At 40.9% G+C, this 20,214-nt stretch overlaps 1 protein-coding gene across 8 annotated transcripts in view; it reads left to right on the forward strand.

Moving 5' to 3' along the window:
- HPGDS (hematopoietic prostaglandin D synthase) overlaps nt 1-20,214 on the forward strand; it is a 29,101-nt gene that overhangs the window by 2,411 nt on the left and 6,476 nt on the right. The window contains exons 1-5 of one of the 8 annotated variants that reach the window (XM_084897284.1): nt 2,639-2,817; nt 10,262-10,403; nt 13,660-13,752; nt 14,604-14,713; nt 19,159-19,257. In XM_084897284.1, the coding sequence (XP_084753410.1) occupies nt 10,271-10,403; nt 13,660-13,752; nt 14,604-14,713; nt 19,159-19,257 (435 nt within the window). In that variant the 5' untranslated portion in view covers nt 2,639-2,817; nt 10,262-10,270. Of the gene's footprint in view, nt 1-2,638; nt 2,818-10,261; nt 10,404-13,659; nt 13,753-14,603; nt 14,714-19,158; nt 19,289-20,214 lie in introns of those variants that run through there. The other 7 variants (XM_084897286.1, XM_084897283.1, XM_084897285.1 and 4 more) reach the window with 7 other exon arrangements.

Raw genomic sequence — 20,214 nt, forward strand, 5'->3', positions numbered from 1 at the left:
CCTACACATGTCCTGACCAGGGCCTTGGCTGGGGAGGAGCCTGCAGTCAAGGTGTGTGCCCTTGATTGATATCAAACCTGAGACCCTTTGGGCCACAGGCTGATGCTTTGTCCATGAGCCAAACTGGCTAGGGCCAGAGCGTTATATTTGGATTGTGGTCACCTTTCTGGCACAAACACTAGAATTTTTTAGACTGTTTCACTCCTCTTACAACAGTGTACAGAATAAAATATTGGCTTAGTTAAAACAAAATGGTTTTTATTATGATAAAAGTTTATTTTATCAACCTACTGCTACAATAAACTATCAAAAACTACACTGAAATGTACTATGGTAATATGAAGTACAAAGAGCTACAAAGCTAGTAGAAAGACAGAACTTTTCAAAAACACTAAAATATTTAATTTCTAAACTAGTTTAGCATATATTAAAGGTAAATCTTCTTTTGCATTTAATGGCTAAATTCATATGCATTCATATGTGAAAGTTTCTATCCAGGGTATTTACTAGTCATTATTCATATGGTGTGTTTTTAAGAAACTATGTATCTTGTTTTTTCAAAGAGAATTCTAAGGGGGCTTTTTATTTGTCTGCTGAATCAAGAACTTTACATGACCTTTTTTGGAATAGAAAGAAGGTAGTGGTTAGTTTTAAGACTAAAGGAGTTCTTTAAGCACAAACAACTGTTTAACTTCCTGTTTCTGTATCATTTCAGGAAATAATATGCAGCTCTCCCTATCTATTGGGATTCTTAACACAGAATGACAGTGGAAGGACTCAGCAATGAAGCTAAGAGGAAATAAGAGGCCAGCGCAACACTAGAATTTGCCTAGGCCAGTCAAATCATAGTTAGGTCTATAACCCACCTGGGTGTTATTTGCATATATTATGTGAAGTTGGAATCTGATTTTCATGTATTAGGTGAAGTTGGAATCTGATTACTATGTGTATTTTTCCTCCTTTGTCTCAGAGCCATTTGTTGTTGTTGATAATCCTCACCTGAGGATATTCTTCCATTGCTTTTTAGAGAAAGTGGAAGGGAGAGGGCTAGATAGAAACATCGATGGGAGAGAGAAACATCTATTGGTTGCCTCCTTCACATGCACAAACCAGGGCCAGGGATCAAGCCTGCAACCAGGGTACGTGCCCATGACCGGAATCCAACCTGGGAACCATCAGTCCATAGGCTGATGCTCTATCCACTGAGCCAAACCAGCCAAGACGACTCTGAACCATTTGACTTCATCCCTTTGTGTCCCCACTGAAAATGTCGTATCTGCTTTGTGTTATCGGAGGTTCTGTTTTGAGATGCTATGCAGATCTGTGTGTCTAAGTCCTAAACAAAGATCACATTACCTGAATTGCAAGGTTTTCTATATGTCCTGCCATCTGGCAGGTCCAGTCCTCTCCTTCTCTCTTCATTTATCTCGGCTACTTGGTCCTTAGCATTTCCATTTGAAATTCAGGATCAGGTTTATCTTGGATTTTTGAATATAGACAATCATTTTGATTATAAATAAAAATAGTTTTTATCTTCTTTCCACTCCTTACAGATGCTATCTTAATGAATTAACCAGGCCACCTGGGACTATGTTGAATGGTAGTAGGGTCTTGTTATTCCTGACATTAAAGGAAATGCTTCTATTTTGTTTTCCATTATGTATGATGTTTGCTCTGAGGTTTTTGTAGAGACTATTAGGTTTAGAAAGTTTTTCTCTATTTTCAGTTTGCCAAGAGGTTTGTGTTTTGGGTGTTTTTTTTTTAATAGATTTTTTTTTTAACACAAATGAATCATTAATTTTTGTAAAGGGTTTCTTTGCATCTATTGAGAATATGATTTACAATTTTTATAATTTATTACTGTTGTTTATTATACAGATAGATGTTTTGGTGATGGCATATCTTCCATTCCTGGAATAAATGTATCTTGTCATTATATTTTATTTCTCTTTACACTCTACTAAATTTGAACAGCTAATAAGTTATTTAGGGTATTTATATCTCTGTTTATAAGTAAGATACATCTATACTCTTCCTCTTTCAATATATCTTTGACTTTTCTTAATTTTTCAATTCCCTGAAACTACTTGTAAAGGACAAGAATTACCTTTTCCTTGAAAATTAAGTAAAATTCTCCTGTAAAATCATCGGGGCCCTGTCTCCTTGATGGGTGTGACTAATTACCAATTTGGTTTCTTTACTGATTATTGTTCAGTGCAGGCTCTTGGTTTCTTTTTTATTTGTTTGTGTTGATGTATAAACCTCTCAAAATTTCTCCACTTAGATTTAGTGACATAAAGTTATTTGTAGAGGTAGCTTATGATTTTTAATGGTCTGCTTTACCTGCTATGATCTCTTTTTTATTTGTAACATTAATTATTTTGTGGATTTTCAGATCTTCTCCTCTTAGAGGCAGCAATTTGACCTTTTAAGACATATTATAAAACTGGACGCCAGACCCTAGTTTCAAGAGCTACATCCCTTAACCAAGTGCTGAAAGAGGGGCAGCTGTGGGTTCAGCAAAGCCAAAAGCAAGCCCAGAGTGCAGAGCTTGCAATCCATGTTGCAGCTGGGCATAGTTCAGCATCCAAGCTAATTAAAGTCCATTAGTTCATTGTGTGGAGTCCCACGTGGCCGTGAGTCATGTGGATGAAGGGGGGCACAACCCCCTGCAACAGGAGTCAGGAGCCCAGGCAGCACACAAGAGAAGAGAGCGTGCTCCTTTGTCTGGAAGTTTAAATATTCAGGCTTCGCGCACTTGCAGTGGCCACACCCATCCTGGCCACTAATCTGTTTCCAGGTGTGAGTGGGAGACAGGTAGGCACCCTTCTATGTTACTCAGATCTTACTGGGCATGTGTCTCAACCGCCTTTGTCCAGTCCCTTCCCCGCATTGAGCAGCAAGGAACAGACTGGAGAGTGTCAAATGCAGCTTTTTGGCAAAGACGTGTGAATGGCCTGCCTCTATTCTTTGGTCTTCTCTTGCTCCTTCCCTGTTAACTAATAACCAGATTATTACAACGGCATTAATACCATGTGCCAGCACCATATTTTACACACAATAGGTTCGTCACCATTTTACTGGTCAGGAGACTGAATCTAAGAACAGGTGGCTTGCTCAAGACCATTCAAGTAGTGTCAGGAGTGGCTCCAAAACCATACCTTGCCTTCAACCTTGATCTTGTTCCTCACTGCATCCTTTGGTGGGGGCTGGGATAGGTTTTACCGTTGTCCTTTTGGTCCATTATCTTTATGAAATAAAGTCTTTTAATAAAGTGAGATTACTGTGACAATGCTAAATGCAACAAGGGGGGGTGGGGATATATTATTCTAGACACTATCCCTATTTCCTTATCTATTTTCATTGGCCATAGAAACATTTACTTAAAATTCCTAAAGCTTTACAAGCTATTGAAAGGATTTTTAATTTTTTTTTTTTTTTTTTTTTCAGAGATGATCACTGTTTAATACATTCAGATATGTCCTTTTAGATTTTGAAATCTTTTGACAACAGTTAAAACAGCACATAAATGATACAAAGTGAAAAGAACTCAGTACAGGTTATATCTACAATGATACTGAGATGTAAAGTTATGTATACATTAATGTGTGTTAAAATAAAATATACAAAAAAATGTTAACAGGTTTATAGGATTAGGATGATTATGATTTTCTTTTCTTTTCTTTTCTTTTTTTTTTTTTTTTTTTTTTTTAAATCAATCTTTATTGTTCATATTATTACAAAGGTTCCTCATTTCTTCCCCCCTCCACCAGGTTCCCACCCCACCCTCTGCCCCCTCCCCATCCCCCATTGTCCTCATCCATAGGTGCACAGTTTATGTTCAGTCTCTTCCTCCCTCCCTTTCCCCGATAGTAAATCCCTTTTCAGATAGTAAATCTGTTACTTAGCATTTTCTCATATCAATAATACCTCCACATGCCCAATGATACACTTCACACAAAAGACATTTTCAAATAGGTCAACCAGCCTCATCCAGGCCCCACCCAAGGCACTCACAGATCAACACCCCAGCGCTATACTAACTCAACACATCCAGATCTAAGCCTTCATCACTTGATTCAGCAGACCCTCAAGTTCCCGCAAAAGTTTCCAGCCATGTCTGAGAGGCAGCCGTGGGCAGGTACAGGCGAGGAGCGAGCTGTTTCGGGCCTGGCTGCTCCGGGCCTGGCCTCTGTTGCTTTGGTTCGTTCCACAACCAGCTGCTCCGGGTCTGGTCACTGCCGCTCCCGACCTAGTTGCTCTGGACTTGGCTGTTGCTGCTACAGGCCTGGCCGCACCCGACCCGGCTGCTCTGGGACCGGTTGCTCCGGTCCCAGCCGCTCCGGGCCTGGCCGCTCCCAGCCTGGCAGCCACTGCTCCTGGCCTGGCCGCACCAGACCCGGCTGCTCTGGGCCTGGCCGCTCCCAGCCTGGCAGCTGCTGCTCCGGGTCTGGCCGCTCCCAGCCTGGCAGCCGTTGCTCCTGGCCTGGCCGCACCAGACCCGGCTGCTCCGGGCCTGGCCGCTCCCAGCCTGGCAGCCGCTGCTCCTGGCCTGGCCGCACCAGACCCGGCTGCTCCGGGCCTGGCCGCTCCCAGCCTGGCAGCCGCTGCTCCTGGCCTGGCCGCACCAGACCCGGCTGCTCCGGGCCTGGCCGCTCCCAGCCTGGCAGCCGCTGCTCCTGGCCTGGCCGCACCAGACCCGGCTGCTCCGGGCCTGGCCGCTCCCAGCCTGGCAGCCGCTGCTCCTGGCCTGGCCGCACCAGACCCGGCTGCTCCGGGCCTGGCCGCTCCCAGCCTGGCAGCCGCTGCTCCGGGCCTGGCCGCACCAGACCCGGCTGCTCCGGGCCTGGCCGCTCCCAGCCTGGCAGCCGCTGCTCCGGGCCTGGCCGCACCAGACCCGGCTGCTCCGGGCCTGGCCGCTCCCAGCCTGGCAGCTGCTGCTCCGGGCCTGGCCGCTCCCAGCCTGGCAGCCGCTGCTCCTGGCCTGGCCGCACAAGACCCGGCTGCTCCGGGCCTAGCCGCTCCCAGCCTGGCAGCTGCTGCTATGGGCCTGGCCACACCAGACCCGGCTGCTCCGGACCTGGCTGCTCCCAGCCTGGCAGCTGCTGCTCTGGGCCTGGCCGCTCCCAGCCTGGCAGCCGCTGCTCCAGGCCTGGCCACACCAGACCCAGCTGCTCTGGGCCTGGCCGCTCCCAGCCTGGCCGCCGCTGCTCCGGGCCTGGCCGCACCCGACCCGGCTGCTCCGAGCCTGGCCGCTCCCAGCCTGGATGCTCCGTGCTTGGCTACTGCTGTTCTGGGCCTGGCTGCTCCCAACCCGGCTGCTCTGGACCGGGCTTCTCCGGGCCCAGCCACTCCGTGTCTGGGTGTTCCTGGACTGGCCACCCTGGGCTTGGCCGCCTCTGCCTCAGGCCTGGCTGCCACTGCCCCAGGTCTGGCTGCTCCAGTGCTGGCCGTTGATGCTCTTGCTCTGGCTGCTGCTGCTCTGGGGCCTGGCCACTGCTGCTCCGGGCCCAGCTGCCACTGCCTTGTGCCTGGCCACTCTAGGCCTGGTCGCCGCTGTTCCAACATTCTGTCCCTTTTTTCTCTTTTTTTTTTTTCTTTTTAAAAAAACAAAAAAACAAAAAAACAAAACAAAACGCATTTATGTTGCAATGTTGGCTGGTGCGTTGAGTTCTGACTTAGTCTTTGATTTTTCAAGATCTTCTTTGTATTCTTTCTTAAGTAATTTTACTATCATTTGCTCTCACTTGATTTCTTCACATTGAGAACTTCTTTGGTTTCTTCCTCCTTGTCCTGGGAGCTCAGCAGGTTGGCCTGTGGCACCCCTTTGTTCTCCGCGGGCTCCCACGCTGCTCCAGCCTGTTGCCGGGGTCGGCGCTGCCCAGGAAGCAGCCCCCATCCTTGGCTCCGTTGCCAGCGCTCAGCAGTCGAAGGCTCAGGGGCACCCCCCCCACTGGGGGCCCCGTCGCCCGGCTCCTTGCTGGCGCCCGGCTGGCCGGTGTCCGGCAGGGGCTCCTGCTCCTCGTGGCGTTCCTCCAGTCTGGAGCTTTCTTTCTCCCTCCCACTAGGGGAGTCCAGGATCAGAGTCAACAGACTGTCCTCTGCGCACAGTGTGTGCGACTCCGAGGGCTCGGCCTTTTGCCGCGCTCCCAGGACTCCACCTCACAGCTCCGTCTCCCCCTGCCCGAGCCTGGGTCCCCAGGGACTGGCCCAGACCTGGAATTCTGGGCGGTCTGGACTGAGGCTCAGAGCTGCCGCCGGAGGCTTTGTTTGTTTCTTCCGGCTAGGGTAATCCAGCATCAGAGTCAACATTCAGTCCTCTGCGCGCCATGTGCGCGCGACTCTGGGGGCCCCGCATTTCGCCGTCCCCCGGGATTGTCTCCCCCTGCCGGAGCCTGGGTCCCCAGGGTCTGGCCCATAACTTGGGGCTCAGTGCTGCCGGTTCGGGGGTTCAGCCCAGGCTGGGGGTTCTATTTCCTTCCTACTAGGGAACGCCAGGCAGCACCCAGCCCTCTCCTCCTCTCCGGCTGCGACCTCTCCGCGCGCGTGCGTGCGAGCGTGCAGCATGTCTCCGTACCTTAGGCTTTTTTTCAGCTTCTCTGATTTTCCTTCTGGTTTTCTCCCTCCTTCCTATTGTAGAGTTTTCAGTCAGTCGACTACCTGTAGCTCTGGGCAATGTCCACTCTACATTTTAGTTGTATTCCCTTGAAATTGTTGTGAGCTGCTGCGGCTAGGTGTATACCCAAGCAGCCATCTTGGATCCTCCTGAAAGGATTTTTAGAATCAGCAAATGTTTCCAACTGCATTTACCTTTACTCATTTTGTTGTTGTTGTTGTTGTTATAAAAATGAGCACATATACCCTGAAAAACAAAAGTCTTCAATTTTGGGATTTGTAGCTGTAGAAATCAAGGAGACAGACTCTTGTTCAGTAGAAAATATAATTATGCAAGTAACTATAAGAATGTGGTGTGCCGGTACAGCTTCATTAATGAGTTCCGACTGTTGAAAGGATGTTCTGGAAGGAGAGATAAGCAGTTGTCAGATGTTCACAGACCTGTGCCAAATCTTAGATTTAAAGATATATTTGCAGAGAGGTGTAGATAACTCCCATCTCTGCCAAGAGTTCTAAAATATCTTCTGTGCAATCCGGAGACAGAGAGGCATTGATCAGATCATCAAACCTCAGAGGGAAGGTAGGGGAGGGTGAGGGTAGCGGGGAGAGATCAACCAAAGGACTTGTATGCATGCATATGAGCCTAACCAATGGACACAGACACCAGGGGGTGAGGGCATGAGCTGGGGGCCGGGGGGGGGGAGGGGGGGGGGGATAAGGACACATGTAATACCTTAATCAATATTGATTTTTTAAAAATAAAATATCTTCTGTGCTTGAGTGAAACGAACTATAAAGTAGCATAATGTTGCAAATTAACAACAATACAATCCCTTTGTTTTCATGCAGAATTGAGGAGTGAGACACTGATTTTTATGTGGCATTTGACCAAATGAGAAAAGGTTACATGTTTACATCTTAATGTTGACCATAATGGGCATATATGAACCTATATGTACATATAATGTTTATAAGAATATATCATTTATTTATTTTTGTGGAACCCTTTACCTAAGACAATGAAAATCAATTTAAAAATTGTGTAAAATGCTTTTCAAGTAAAAACTGCAGCAAAAAATGACATTTTTCCCACTCTGAAGAATTTTTTTTTTGGGGGGGGGCTTATTTTAAGATTTAAAACTAATAGATTAAAGGATTACAACAATTATGCTTTTTATTTCCTAGATAATAATTTTTCCTTTATGATTACATAAAATGTTTCCTTTTATCAGAAGGATACCTACTATTTCACAATTTTCATTTATTTTTTGTGCTCTCACACTTTCCCACTATTTGTTTCTAAGCTCAGCATTTCTTTTCTTTTTTTTCTTTTTTTTCTTATATATATATATATATATATATATATATATATATATATATATATATATATTATTGATTTTTTTACAGAGAGGAAGGGAGAGAGATAGAGAGCTAGAAACGTTGATGAGAGAGAAACATTGACCAGCTGCCTCTTGCACACCCCCTACCGGGGATGTGCCCGCAACCAAGGTACATGCCCTTGACCGGAATCGAACCCAGGACCTTTCAGTCTGCAGACCGACGCTCTACCACTAAGCCAAACTGGTTTCGGCTAAGCTTGGCATTTCTAAGAGACTTGAAAATAGTCTCATTATTCTGATGGGCAATTCCTTTAGTTTCCCAGCTTTGAACTCCCTATGTGCATTCTTTCCCAAAGGAATTCAGGGCTGTCCGTGTTGGAATATTTATAGTTGACTCCAGTGAATTCCTGTCCACAGAGAACATTCCCTCACATATTGAGACGTGTGGCAAGCACTGCCTTTCACTTGGGTGGGAACTGGATGGCTAACGGGATAGGACAGGACACAGAATGACCAGGGGGATGTTTTAGCAAGGAGCACCCCTCCACAACCTCTACACATGGGAAACCCGGGCCCAGGGAAACGATTCCTTAGGAAGCACCATCCCATCATTTCCTGGGCCCTGAGGGGGTCTAGACAGTCAACCAGACCACGCTTTCCCGTCGTCCTCCCCACAGATAGATACCTTGAATGCACGCGCCTAAAAGATGAACTTGGTGATCTAGATTTTTATGATTTGTGTTTGACCTTTCATTTCATGTGACTTCAGATGGAACTTTGAGGCTTGAGTCAGCTTTTCTTTTTATCTAACAGTCTAGTAATATCATTGAAAGATTTCCTTAGTAGAGAATAAAATGTTTAAACACACCAGCTTAGTAAATAATTGTTACTTATGATTTTTATTTATACAATTATTATAATTATTATTTTTAGTGTGCTCTATTCCCTCTAGAACCAGTTCAAAGTTATTGTTATTATTAAGTAATAATTATTAAGCATGTAGCATTGTTCTAAATGCTTTACATGTATTAATTCATTAAATCCCCAAATCCATATTACTATCTTTCTCTTTAAAAGGTGTGATTTAAAATTCAGTGAGATTTTGTTGGCTAGCTCAAAAATACACAGTATCTACATGAAAGAACTGAATTTCAAATGAAAATGTTTCTAATTATTATACAATTACAGTACAGTCTACTATTAGTGCTTAAAATAATTAATTGTTTCAATACAATGGAAATGAGCCTTGACTGGTGTGGCGCAGTGGTAGAGAGTTGGCCTATGCACCAAAGGGTTGTGGGTTCAATTCCTGGTCAAGGGCACATACCTGGGTTGCAGGTTCATTTCCTTGGTCAGGGCACATGCTGAAGGCAACCAATTGATGTGTCCCTCTCACTTCAATGTTTCTCTCCCTCTCTATTCCCCTCCCTCCCACTCTTTCTAAAAATCAATGGGGAAACTATTCTTGGGTGAGGATACAAAAATAAATAAATAAATAAACAATAGAAATGAAATTATACAAATCATAAAAAATACCACAAAATTATATAATGACATGCATCTAGCCAGTAGAGCTAGTATTAGGAAACTCTCTGAAATATAAGGAAAGTTTGCTTGCTTTCTTCCTTGCTCCTCTACAGGGGGAATGGAGATACATGTTCACCATTGTCCCATCCCAACAGAGGTCCCCAAGATGGGGTATGTTTGTAATGGTGCAAGCAACCCAAGAAAGCCAGCAGCATGGATCAGTAGGAAAGAAAAGAGAGCAATGTTTCCCTAAGCCTTTGATTCCCAGAGGGAAAAGCCATGGGTGAGGGAAGAGGGGTGAGAGGTTGGCATGGCTGGCTCATGTTCCTGCTGGGTGCACCCTGCCCCTTCCATCCTTACCCAATTGTCCTCACAAACTCAGCTGTGCCAACAAAGCAAACAACAAACCAACTGTCAAACACCATCTATTACAAGGGACTAAAGGCAGGGCAAAGACATCTTAAAATGAAGAGTTCTGACTCCATCCTCTGAAGGTTGGTGGGCAGATACCCTCTTACTCAGAAGACTTTTAATAATAAGATTAAATTTGGTTATTTCACTGGAATGTTCCAGCTAGTTCTTAAAAAGAGTCATGATGTTATTTCAAGTCATCCCCATATGTTACTAGGATAGTGATTTATAATCATGGTTTTGAAATATCTTTTAATATCTCCTGTTATCTCAAAAGATGCCATAAAGTTTTCAAATTTTCCCCAAAGAAAAATGTTGAACATCTCTAGAGGGCTGTAAAAATAATCCCTCCATTTTTCTCTTTCCAGGATTACACAATGCCAAGCTACAAACTCATTTATTTTAATATGAGGGGGAGAGCAGAAATTATTCGTTACATATTTGCATATTTGGACATAAAGTATGAAGACCACAGAATAGAACAAGCTGATTGGCCTAAAATCAAACCAAGTAAGTAGCACAAATAATAGTTGATGAAAATGTGGGAAAAATATGTTTCCAGAATGTTTTCTTTCTTCAGGGAAATGAAAAACTAAAGAATTTTAATCTCACATAGCTTTATATTGAAAGAGCAGTGCAGGCAAGCTAAATAAATGCTATGTGACCCAGAAAACTTCGTATTCAAGGAGAATATACTAACACCACAGAAAGAGAATATAAAGATAAACCAATATGAAATTTTGTCAGAAGAACTGAAATGAGGATACTGAAATCACTTTTTTTTTTTTAATCCTCACCTAAGGATAGTTTTCATTTATTTTTAGAGACAGTGGAAGAAGGAGGACAAGACAGAGAGGAAATATTGATGTGAGGGAAGCACATTGTTTGCCTCATGCACCAACCCCAACCAGGGCCCAGGCCCGGAAGGAGCCTGCAACCGAGACATGTGCCCTTGAGTGGAATCGAACTCGGGGCCTTTGGTCTGCAGACTGACACTCTGTCCACTGAGCCAAACTTGCTAGAGCTGAAGTCAATATTCTTGATAATTAGAGTTGCTATGGATCTCTATGCTTTAACAAGGGATCAGATGTGCCCCTCTAACAGAAAATGAAACTCAAAATAGCATAAGTAATAAGAATAATGACTTGTATCACAAAACTGAAAATCCAGAAGCAGAACAGGCTTCCAAGGATGGCTTTATTCATTTTCTCCTTAGCGTGTTGGCTGTATCATGTGGCTGGTAGCCATGTGCTTACTGCAATTCCAGCCGCACAGCCTTGAACGGCAATGCTCAGAGGATATATTAGTATGGGAAAGAGTAAGAGAGAGAACTGCTTCCTTAAGTGTTCCCAGAAGAATAAAGAAAAACTTTCCCAGAAGACCTCCGCAAATTTCCCATGTCTCGTTGGCACAAATTGAGTCACATGTCCTTTTCTGAATCAGTCACTGGCCAAGAGGATGATGGGAAGACCCTGAGAACCATTCAGCCCCCCTCTGACGTTGGGGATGGAATCAATTTTTATGAGGCATGTGACTCTATAAGAGAGGGTGGATATGAAAACAAAACTGGGATCTGTTTGATCAGAGAAAAGAGCAGATGGACAAATCGGTCAAGTAACCCAATCAAAACATGCTACTTAGCATTGAGGACAATGGGGAAGAATTGAAAATATAACATTTAACAAACAACAGTGTGTGGTTCTCAATAAGTAAGTCATCCTGTAGATGTTATCTAGAAATATCAAGTACTAATTATGTCTAAAGTCTACATATTTATGCTGGATTATTATAAAATCACATAAAGATGAAGTTGAAGAAAATAACTCTTGGGTCCTTGAAGACTGTCTGGCACTTGATAAATACTTTACAGCCTCTATTTCATTTAATTTATCTAGCATGCCTACATGGGATATATTATTTTAATTCCATAATTGGGATAACTGAAACACACAGAGTTTAGGTAATTTTTCCAAGTTCACAGCCCTAGCAATTTTCAAACATAGGTCAATTTAATATGATGAACCAAGTTTCTTGTACTAGATAATGTTAACCACAATAATACTATGATAAATGGTATGTGAACATTAAGTATTGCTACGTGCTTTTTGGAATTATGAGTTTCTTAAAAGCTACTCTTTTCGTTATCAGAGAATTCTTCTCCAGTGGGTTAGAATATTTTGTTTTCTGTTTTTATGAAAATTTGCCATTAATGTCCAAACGTTTCTTCCAATATCAGGATTTTTATATGGGGTTTTTAATTCTATGGACATAAAATAGGTGAAAATTAACTCCATCACTAAGTCAAGAGATAGAGATAATACATTTAAAATGCCACCTTTTAGATATGTTTTTAGATTTTTCTTTTAGTGCCTTATAGCCTATTTTGCCTTAACTTTTCATTGTTAATGAAAATGGAATTGCTGCATTTTCTTAATATTTTAAAATATATTTTTATAAAGTTGAAAAGGATCTTAAAGTTTATGATAGTTAGGATATAGTTTCAAGTAACAGACACTGAACTCAAAAGTGGTTTAAAGAGGATAAAATTTTATAACATTTGCATAAAATCCCACAAATATACACTAAAACTCTTTTTAATATATATGGGAAAGCAATTAAAATAATAAAATAGTTATAATTATATAGTAGAACTATTTTTATTTATCTTCATTTTAGAAGTTTTCTATAATATATATTGCTTTCTGACAAAAACATAATAGATTTGATAACAATAAAGTAGGGCTTACAGGTTAAATATTAATATGCTATCTGCTATGAGTCTGTCCTATGTTTGTACAAATATGCTTGCTGCCTTACTATATACTTCAAATAGTCCCTCATCAAAAAGAGAATTTTGCTAAATTCCTTACCATAATTCACATGTAAGTCAAGCTTCCATATTATTCAGACTATGATTTTATTTTTATTTTCTATGTATTTTATTGATTTTTTTTACAGAGAAGAACAGAGAGGAATAAAGAGTTAGAAACATTGATGATAGAAAAACACCAGTCAGCTGCCTCCTGCACACCCCCCACTGGGGATGTGCCTGTGACCAAGGAATATGCCCTTGAGCAGAATCAAACCTGGGACCCTTCAGTTCACAGGCCAACACTCTATCCATTGAGCCAAACTGGTTAGGACTCAGACTATGGTGTTAAAGAATAATTAATGTGATCGCTGATTAAGGCCTCAAAAATTAATGAAGCTTTAAAAGAAAGGTGTTTTTTTAATTAAGTAGTAAGCATATGTAAGTATATGAGATAATGCATGTATAATATAGAGTTTTACTGTATACTTGGGTTTTCAACCTGGTTCTGTCATCAACTGTATAGAAGGTCTTTTAACAAACAACTCTTAAAAAACAAAACAAAACAAAAAAAACAGCCGAAACCATTTTTGGCTCAGTGGTAGAGCGTCGGTCTGCGGACTGAAAGGTCCCAGGTTCGATTATGGTCAAGGGCATGTACCTTGGTTGCGGGCACATCCCCAGTGGGGGGTGTGCAGGAGGCGGCTGGTCGATGTTTCTCTCTCATCGACGTTTCTGGCTCTCTATCTCCCTTCCTCTCTGTAAAAATCAATAAAATATATTTAAAAAAAAAAAAACCTTGTAAAATGTAAAGATTCCACTAGAGGATGCTCAATAAATATTCAATAATTCCATAACTTTAAGATCATGTCTTATTTCCATAATAATCAGTAAAAGAAAGGAGAATTGTAATAGATTTTATTATGGAAGTTGATTCTTTTCTCTTTTTATTTGAAGCTCTTCCATTTCGCAAAATCCCCATTTTGGAAGTTGATGGACTTAATCTTCACCAGAGCCTAGCAATAGCAAGATACTTGACCAAAAATACAGGTAGTATATATATATTGTGTTTTAAGATTTTAAATGACTGAAAAATATATATATATATTATATTTATTAAACAAGTTTATTTTTTAACCAAAAATATGTATATATATTTACACTTTATGTTGCACTAACACATATTTCAACAAATGAAATTCTTTGGAAGTTTAGAAGAGATGGAGATTCCTTCTGACTATGAAGATTTGACTTTGAAGTGAAAATGACATTTGAGTTGAGCTTGAAGGATCCCAAGTTTCAGGCTTGATCCCCAGTACCCCAGTGATTCTCTCTTATCATTGATGTTTCCATCTCTCTCTCCCTCTCCCTTCCTCTCTGAAATCAATATATTAAAAAAAAAAAAAAAAAAAAAAAAAAAAAAAAAAAAAAAAAAAAACTTAAAAAAAACCTGTCTGCAAAAATGAAAACAACTACTTTTGAAAAATAAATGAAAATTAATATACTCGTTATTTATTGTAGTATTGCTTGTATTAGCAAAAGATTGAAAGCAAACCTAATCAGCTCAGGGTAAATAAAATGTGGCACTTCTACTAACGGAAGTTCCATGGAGCTGAAAAAAGAGCAAGGACACCTTAAGTGACGTGTAAGGAGAAATCATTAGGACAAATGGGAGAGGCACATAAAGAAACAATGAAATAATATAAAAGAAATTAATAAAACAAATTAATAAAAAATATGGTATAATAGTTGGTAACAGAAAATAAGATGGATAGGGGCAAGAGTGCAAGTTAGTCTTCACTGAGTACTGTTTTGTGTTGTTTTGAATTTTTGAGCTATATGAATCTATTGCCTACTAAAAAAGTTAATGTTGAACATATTTGTGGGCCTCTATTCTACAGATTTGGCTGGAAAAACAGAACTGGAACAATGTCAAGTTGATGCTATTGTGGACACATTGGATGATTTCATGTCACAATTTCCTTGGGCCGAGAAAAAACAAGATATAAAAGTAATGTGATCAGTTTGCTATTACTGTTATTAATCAGATCCACTTTGTCAAACATGATGTTAGGTGCTTTTTTAAAGTCCCTTTTTATCAGAGTTAGACAAACTTATAGCTTAAAAATGTCAAATTATATTAAAAAGTTTCAAACAAAGTACAGTGATTCTCTCCCCTACCCTTTTCACAATAACCTCTAAGAAACAACACTCTTTTTAATCCTTTTAGATGTTGCTCTAGGATTTTCACATCTCCATATATCTATAGGATATATAAAAGTGGCTTACTTTAATTGACTTATTTTAGATTCTGTGGACATCTTAGTATAGTAATAAGAATTTAAATCTTAGCCCAGCCGGCATGCTCCGTGGCTGAGTGTCAACTTATAAACCACATGGTCACCATTCTATTCCAGATCAAGTCACAGGCCTGGATTTCAGCCTTGATCCCAGTGTGGGGCGTACAGGAAGCAGCCAATCAATGATTCTCATCACTGATGTTTCTATCTCTTTCTCCCTCTCCCTCTCTGAAATCAATAAAAATATATATTTTTAAAATAATTTCACTCTTACACAATCAACCTCTCTGCTTCCTGTAAATTTCCAATCTAAATATATAAAAGCCTAATATGCTAATTGACCATTTGACCATTCAACCAGTCACTATGATGTGCACTGACCACCAGGGGGCAGATGGTTAGCTTGACCAGTAGGTTAGCTTACTGCTGGGGTCCTGCTGATTGGGACTGGGCAAGACTGGCCAGACACAGTCCTGGAGCACTCCTTTGGTCCCTCCTCACCCCTGATCATGCATCGGTGTGATCCCTCAGCCTGGCCTGTATCCTCTTACAATCTGGGACATCTGAGGGGATGTCAGAGAGCTAGTTTTTGCCTAATCCCCACAGGCCAGGTCAGGGATCACACTGGTGCACAAATCTGTGCACTGGGCCTCTAGTATAGTTATAATTTAAAAAATTATATCAGTATCTCCATGTAAACATACAAAACTGTGCATCGTGGTATAGTTTTTTAAAAAATGTTATTATTGATTTCAGAGAGGAAGGTAGAGTGAGAGAGAGATAGAAACAGAATCATTGATTGGCCACCTCCTGCACTCCCCCTACTGGGGACTGAGCCCACAACCTGGGAATGCGCCCTGACCAGTAATGAAACAGTGAACCATGCTGGCTGGGCCATAGTACACTTTGATAATATTTCCTTTCTCCCTTTTCCTCTTCAAAGTTAGTAATTGTCTTTTTTGCATTTGCTTTATTCTTGTTAAACCTTCCCATACTATTCTGTAACCTACCAATATAGTTTTCCACAGAGTCAGTGATATGATAATCTATTATTCTCATTATTTTCCTGTTGATATCTGGCCAGAGCCTCTGTAGAGCTGACTAGGTTTTCTGCACAGCTCTCATACTTCCCTTCACTGCCATCCCAGGGTTGTCTTTCTTTTGAGTTGGGGTCCTGTCTCTTGGATGCCATCCTCTGACTTTATTTCCTCTTTTGTTTATTTGGGGCACATACTCTGGTTCCAAACCTTGAAAATGAAGGTTTGATGACAGGAGATATGACCGTAGATAGTATGGATATGTCCCTCTTTTGTGTCTCTGGTTTGGTTGCTCTAAACCGGTGGTCGGCAAACTGAGGCTCACGAGCCACATGCAGCTCTTTGGCACCTTGAATGTGGCTCTTCCACAAAATACCATGGCTTGGGTGAATCTATTTTGAAGAAGTGGCATTAGAATAAGTTTAAGTTTTAAAAATTTGGCTCTCAAAAGAAATTTCAATCGTTGTACTGTTGATATTTGGCTCTGTTGACTAATGAGTTTGCCGACCATTGCCCTAGCTACCCAGTGCACAGTTGTCTCATCCTGAGATCTTTCTCATCTTGGATTCTTCATTTAATCCTCTTCAGGGCCTTGTTTTTGTGGAGCAATCTTCTAATAGCTTACTGAGTATAGGGAAAAGTTTGTGACCTTAATTGTCTAAAAATGTTTTTATTTCATCTTGATACTTGATTAAAAATTTGACTGGCTATAGAATTCTGTATTGAAAGTAGTTTTTCTTTAGTATTTGAAAACATTTAGCTATGGTCTTCTAGCTGTTGAGAAGTCCGAATCCAACCTAATTACCGACCTTTTGTATGTGACTTTTTTTCCTCTAAAGCTTTTTGTTCCACATACCAAAGACTTCACTGATTGGCAGTCTGTCAACTTATGGGCTTTCCCTTATATGTTTCTCTATTTGGTACCCTTCCGTGGCCATGTCACAGAGGAAAATGTTCTTTGCGTGTTTATGGTAAGGGTATCTTTTGTATTAGAATAACAATTCTCTTACCACCTACCTCAAAAAAATATTTCACAGGATGCTACCCAAACACATGAATAAATTATATGAAGGGAGAATGTGTTTCAGAAATATTGCAAAGAGCTACAGACTGTCTGATTAATAAGCAGAACCTGGCTAGTATACGATGAAACTGCATAGGTCTTGTGTATTTTATCCCCTAGTCTCCTTGTAGTGGATTGTACTGCTGCCATCTTGTGGTCAGATAAAATTTTCAACAGCAGAATATTGCAGTAAAGATGGATGATGAAAATAGTTCTCTTATTCCATGTGCTTTAAAAATCTATCAAATACACATAATTATAAGTGTTTTAGCACTGGTTGCTGGTGATTCAATTTACAATTTTAAAAAATAAATTTAAATTTAATTTGAAAGAGAAAAAATGTCTCTGGACATTGGTCACCCTGATAATCCTTGATCTTACCACTAGCATTTCTTTGGTAATGCAATGTGTGTTTCCATTTCCTCATCTGGAGAACAGGGGCAGCGGTCAGATGGAGGATGAGCAGGCGTGAAGGGATGCTCGTGGCGCATTTTCAATACTAAGTGGTTTTAGTAGTGTGGATTTAAAAATAATGCTTTGGGGAAATACACAATCCTCTCTAATTCCTCTAAAAGCCATTTGATGGGATACTATAGCAATGACTTCTCAGGGTGAAGAAACGCCTCATAACTCCCTGGAGGAGGCAGTAGGACAGTACAGAGTCCACCAAATCGAAGAGTGGCTATCTAGGCTCTATTAGAAAATGCATTTTAAAAAGTGCTCACTTGGGAAACTGCACACCTAGAATGTCTGATCAAAGTTCATCTTCTTTGTTATTTTGATGAGTATTATTTAAAATAACTTCAAAAAATACTAATGATTATCCTGTTTGGTTATTCATTAGACTAAGATGACCAAACACATAAAGAGAACCTGGGCTAAAGGAGAAGTCAATGGCACAGAGATAAGATTCTTATTTGGTACTGCATATACACAGTCATTGGTATACCTTACTTGTGGACATGCACATTAGGGAAAGTAACAAAATTACCCAGGTGAGATTCAGGAGGTTTAGGAAAGCTGTCCAGCAGTTACATCCCACTCTGTTTAACTCCTTCTGGTTTCTAACTATTCATCTTTCCAACTGATGCTGAGCTGTGCTGAGCTACAGGAAGTGTCTGCCACCCAGCTCTGGGCCCATTGTGTCAGCTCAGAAATTCTGTGTAAGAGACAGAAGAATTCACACTCTTTTATTTAAAACTATGGATATATTAACCACAAAGAGAGAATGTTATGTACCTAAGTGATATAGACCAGTAAAGAATATAAAATCAACATAATGATTAGATATCCACCTTTAATTTGTAAAATCTGGAAAATATATATAAATATGTAATAACTAGAGGCCTGGTGCACAAAATTTATGCACAGGTAGGGGGAGGCTCCCTCAGCCCAGCCTGCACCCTCTCACAATCTGGGACCGCTGGTTCCTAACTGCTCACTAGCCTGCCTGCCTGATCACCCTAACCCCTCTACTGCTTGCCTGCCTGCCAGATAGCCCCTAACTGTTCACCTGCCTGTCTGATTGCCCCTAACTACCTCTGCCTCAGCCCCTGCCACTGCAGCTTTGTCCAAAAGGTTGTTCAGTTGTCTATTCTAATTAGCATATTATGCTTTTATTATTATAGATGCTTTTGCAAATTATACTCTGCAAATATAAGGCATTATGTTACAGCAATCCATATTACCTAAGTTATGATGCCAGGAAGTAAATCAACAAATTGGTAAAGTAGTTATCCACTACCTGACTTACCTTAGTAAAGGCACTCCGCCTCCCCCTCCTCTCCGGCTCCGTCCTCTCTGCATGCCGCGTGTCTCCGTACCTTGGGCTTTTCCAGCTCCTCCGCGCCTCCTTCTGGTTTTCTCCTTGCTTCTCGCTGTAGAATTTCCAGTAAGTCAACCTTCCTGTAGTTCTGGGCAATGTCCGTTTTATATTTTAGTTGTATTTTATTGAAATTGTTGTGTGCGGCTGTGGCTAGGTGTTCACCTGGGCGCAGCCATCTTGGATCAGTCTCTTCCTATTTTCTTAAAAGTGATCTTTTTATTACTCTCTTAGGAGCAGATGTTTAATGAACTACTTACATACGATGCACCCCATCTTCTACAAGATTTGGATACTTTCTTAGGGGAAAGAGAGTGGTTCATTGGTAACTCTGTGAGTATGTTTTACAGCTTAAAAAGTACAAGTAAGTATATATAAATAAAGATATATATATATATATATATATATATATATATATATATATATATATATATATATTCTTCATTTATTTGTGAAGATAAACCAAAGATATAAAAACTTATGGGGGGGTGGGGAGAAAATTACCCATTAGGAGGGAGTAAGAGAGCAGAGATAAAAGCTAACATTTTTTGGTAGGCTTAATTTTGAAATCAATAACTAAAATATTTCATATAATTATATAACAATAATAACAAAAACATCTTTAAAAGTTATCACTGCAAAGTGAAACAAATAAACCTGTGTCAGATTGAGGTATATAGTATGTAAGTACCTATGTATTCTATTAGTGAAGAACCACTTTGAAGAATAGAGCTTCAAGCCCAGCCAGCATGGCTCAGTGGTTAAGTGTAGACCTATAAACCAGGTCACAGTTCAATTCCCAGTCAGGGCACATGCCCAAGTTGTGGGCTTGATCCCCAGTGTGGGGCGTGCAGGAGGCAGCTGATCAATGATTCTCTTTCATCATTGATGTTTCTATCTCTCTCTACCTCTCCCTTCCTCTCTTAAATCAATTAAAAAGAAAACTAAGAAAATATGAAGCTGTAGCTGATTTGTCTCAGTGGGTAGAAGGTCAGCTCAGACTGAATGGTCCTGGGTTTGATTCTGGTCAAGAGCATGTACCTCCATTGCAGCCTCTATCCCAGCATGCAGAAGGCAACCAATCGATGTGCCTTTTTCTCATCAATGTTTCTCTATCTCTCCCTCTCCCTTCCACTCTCTAAAAATCAATAAAAAAAAATATTCTTGGGTGAGGATTAACAAAAAAGAAATAGCATAATATGAAGAACACGGAAATTTGACTATATATGCTATTGAGAACCTTTCACTATGGGAGAAAGAAGATAGAGATATAAGATCAATAAGGTTAAG

The sequence above is a fragment of the Pipistrellus hanaki genome, assembly GCF_964339955.1.
Source record: "Pipistrellus hanaki genome assembly, chromosome: 1".
NCBI classification, from domain to species: Eukaryota; Metazoa; Chordata; class Mammalia; order Chiroptera; family Vespertilionidae; genus Pipistrellus; species Pipistrellus hanaki.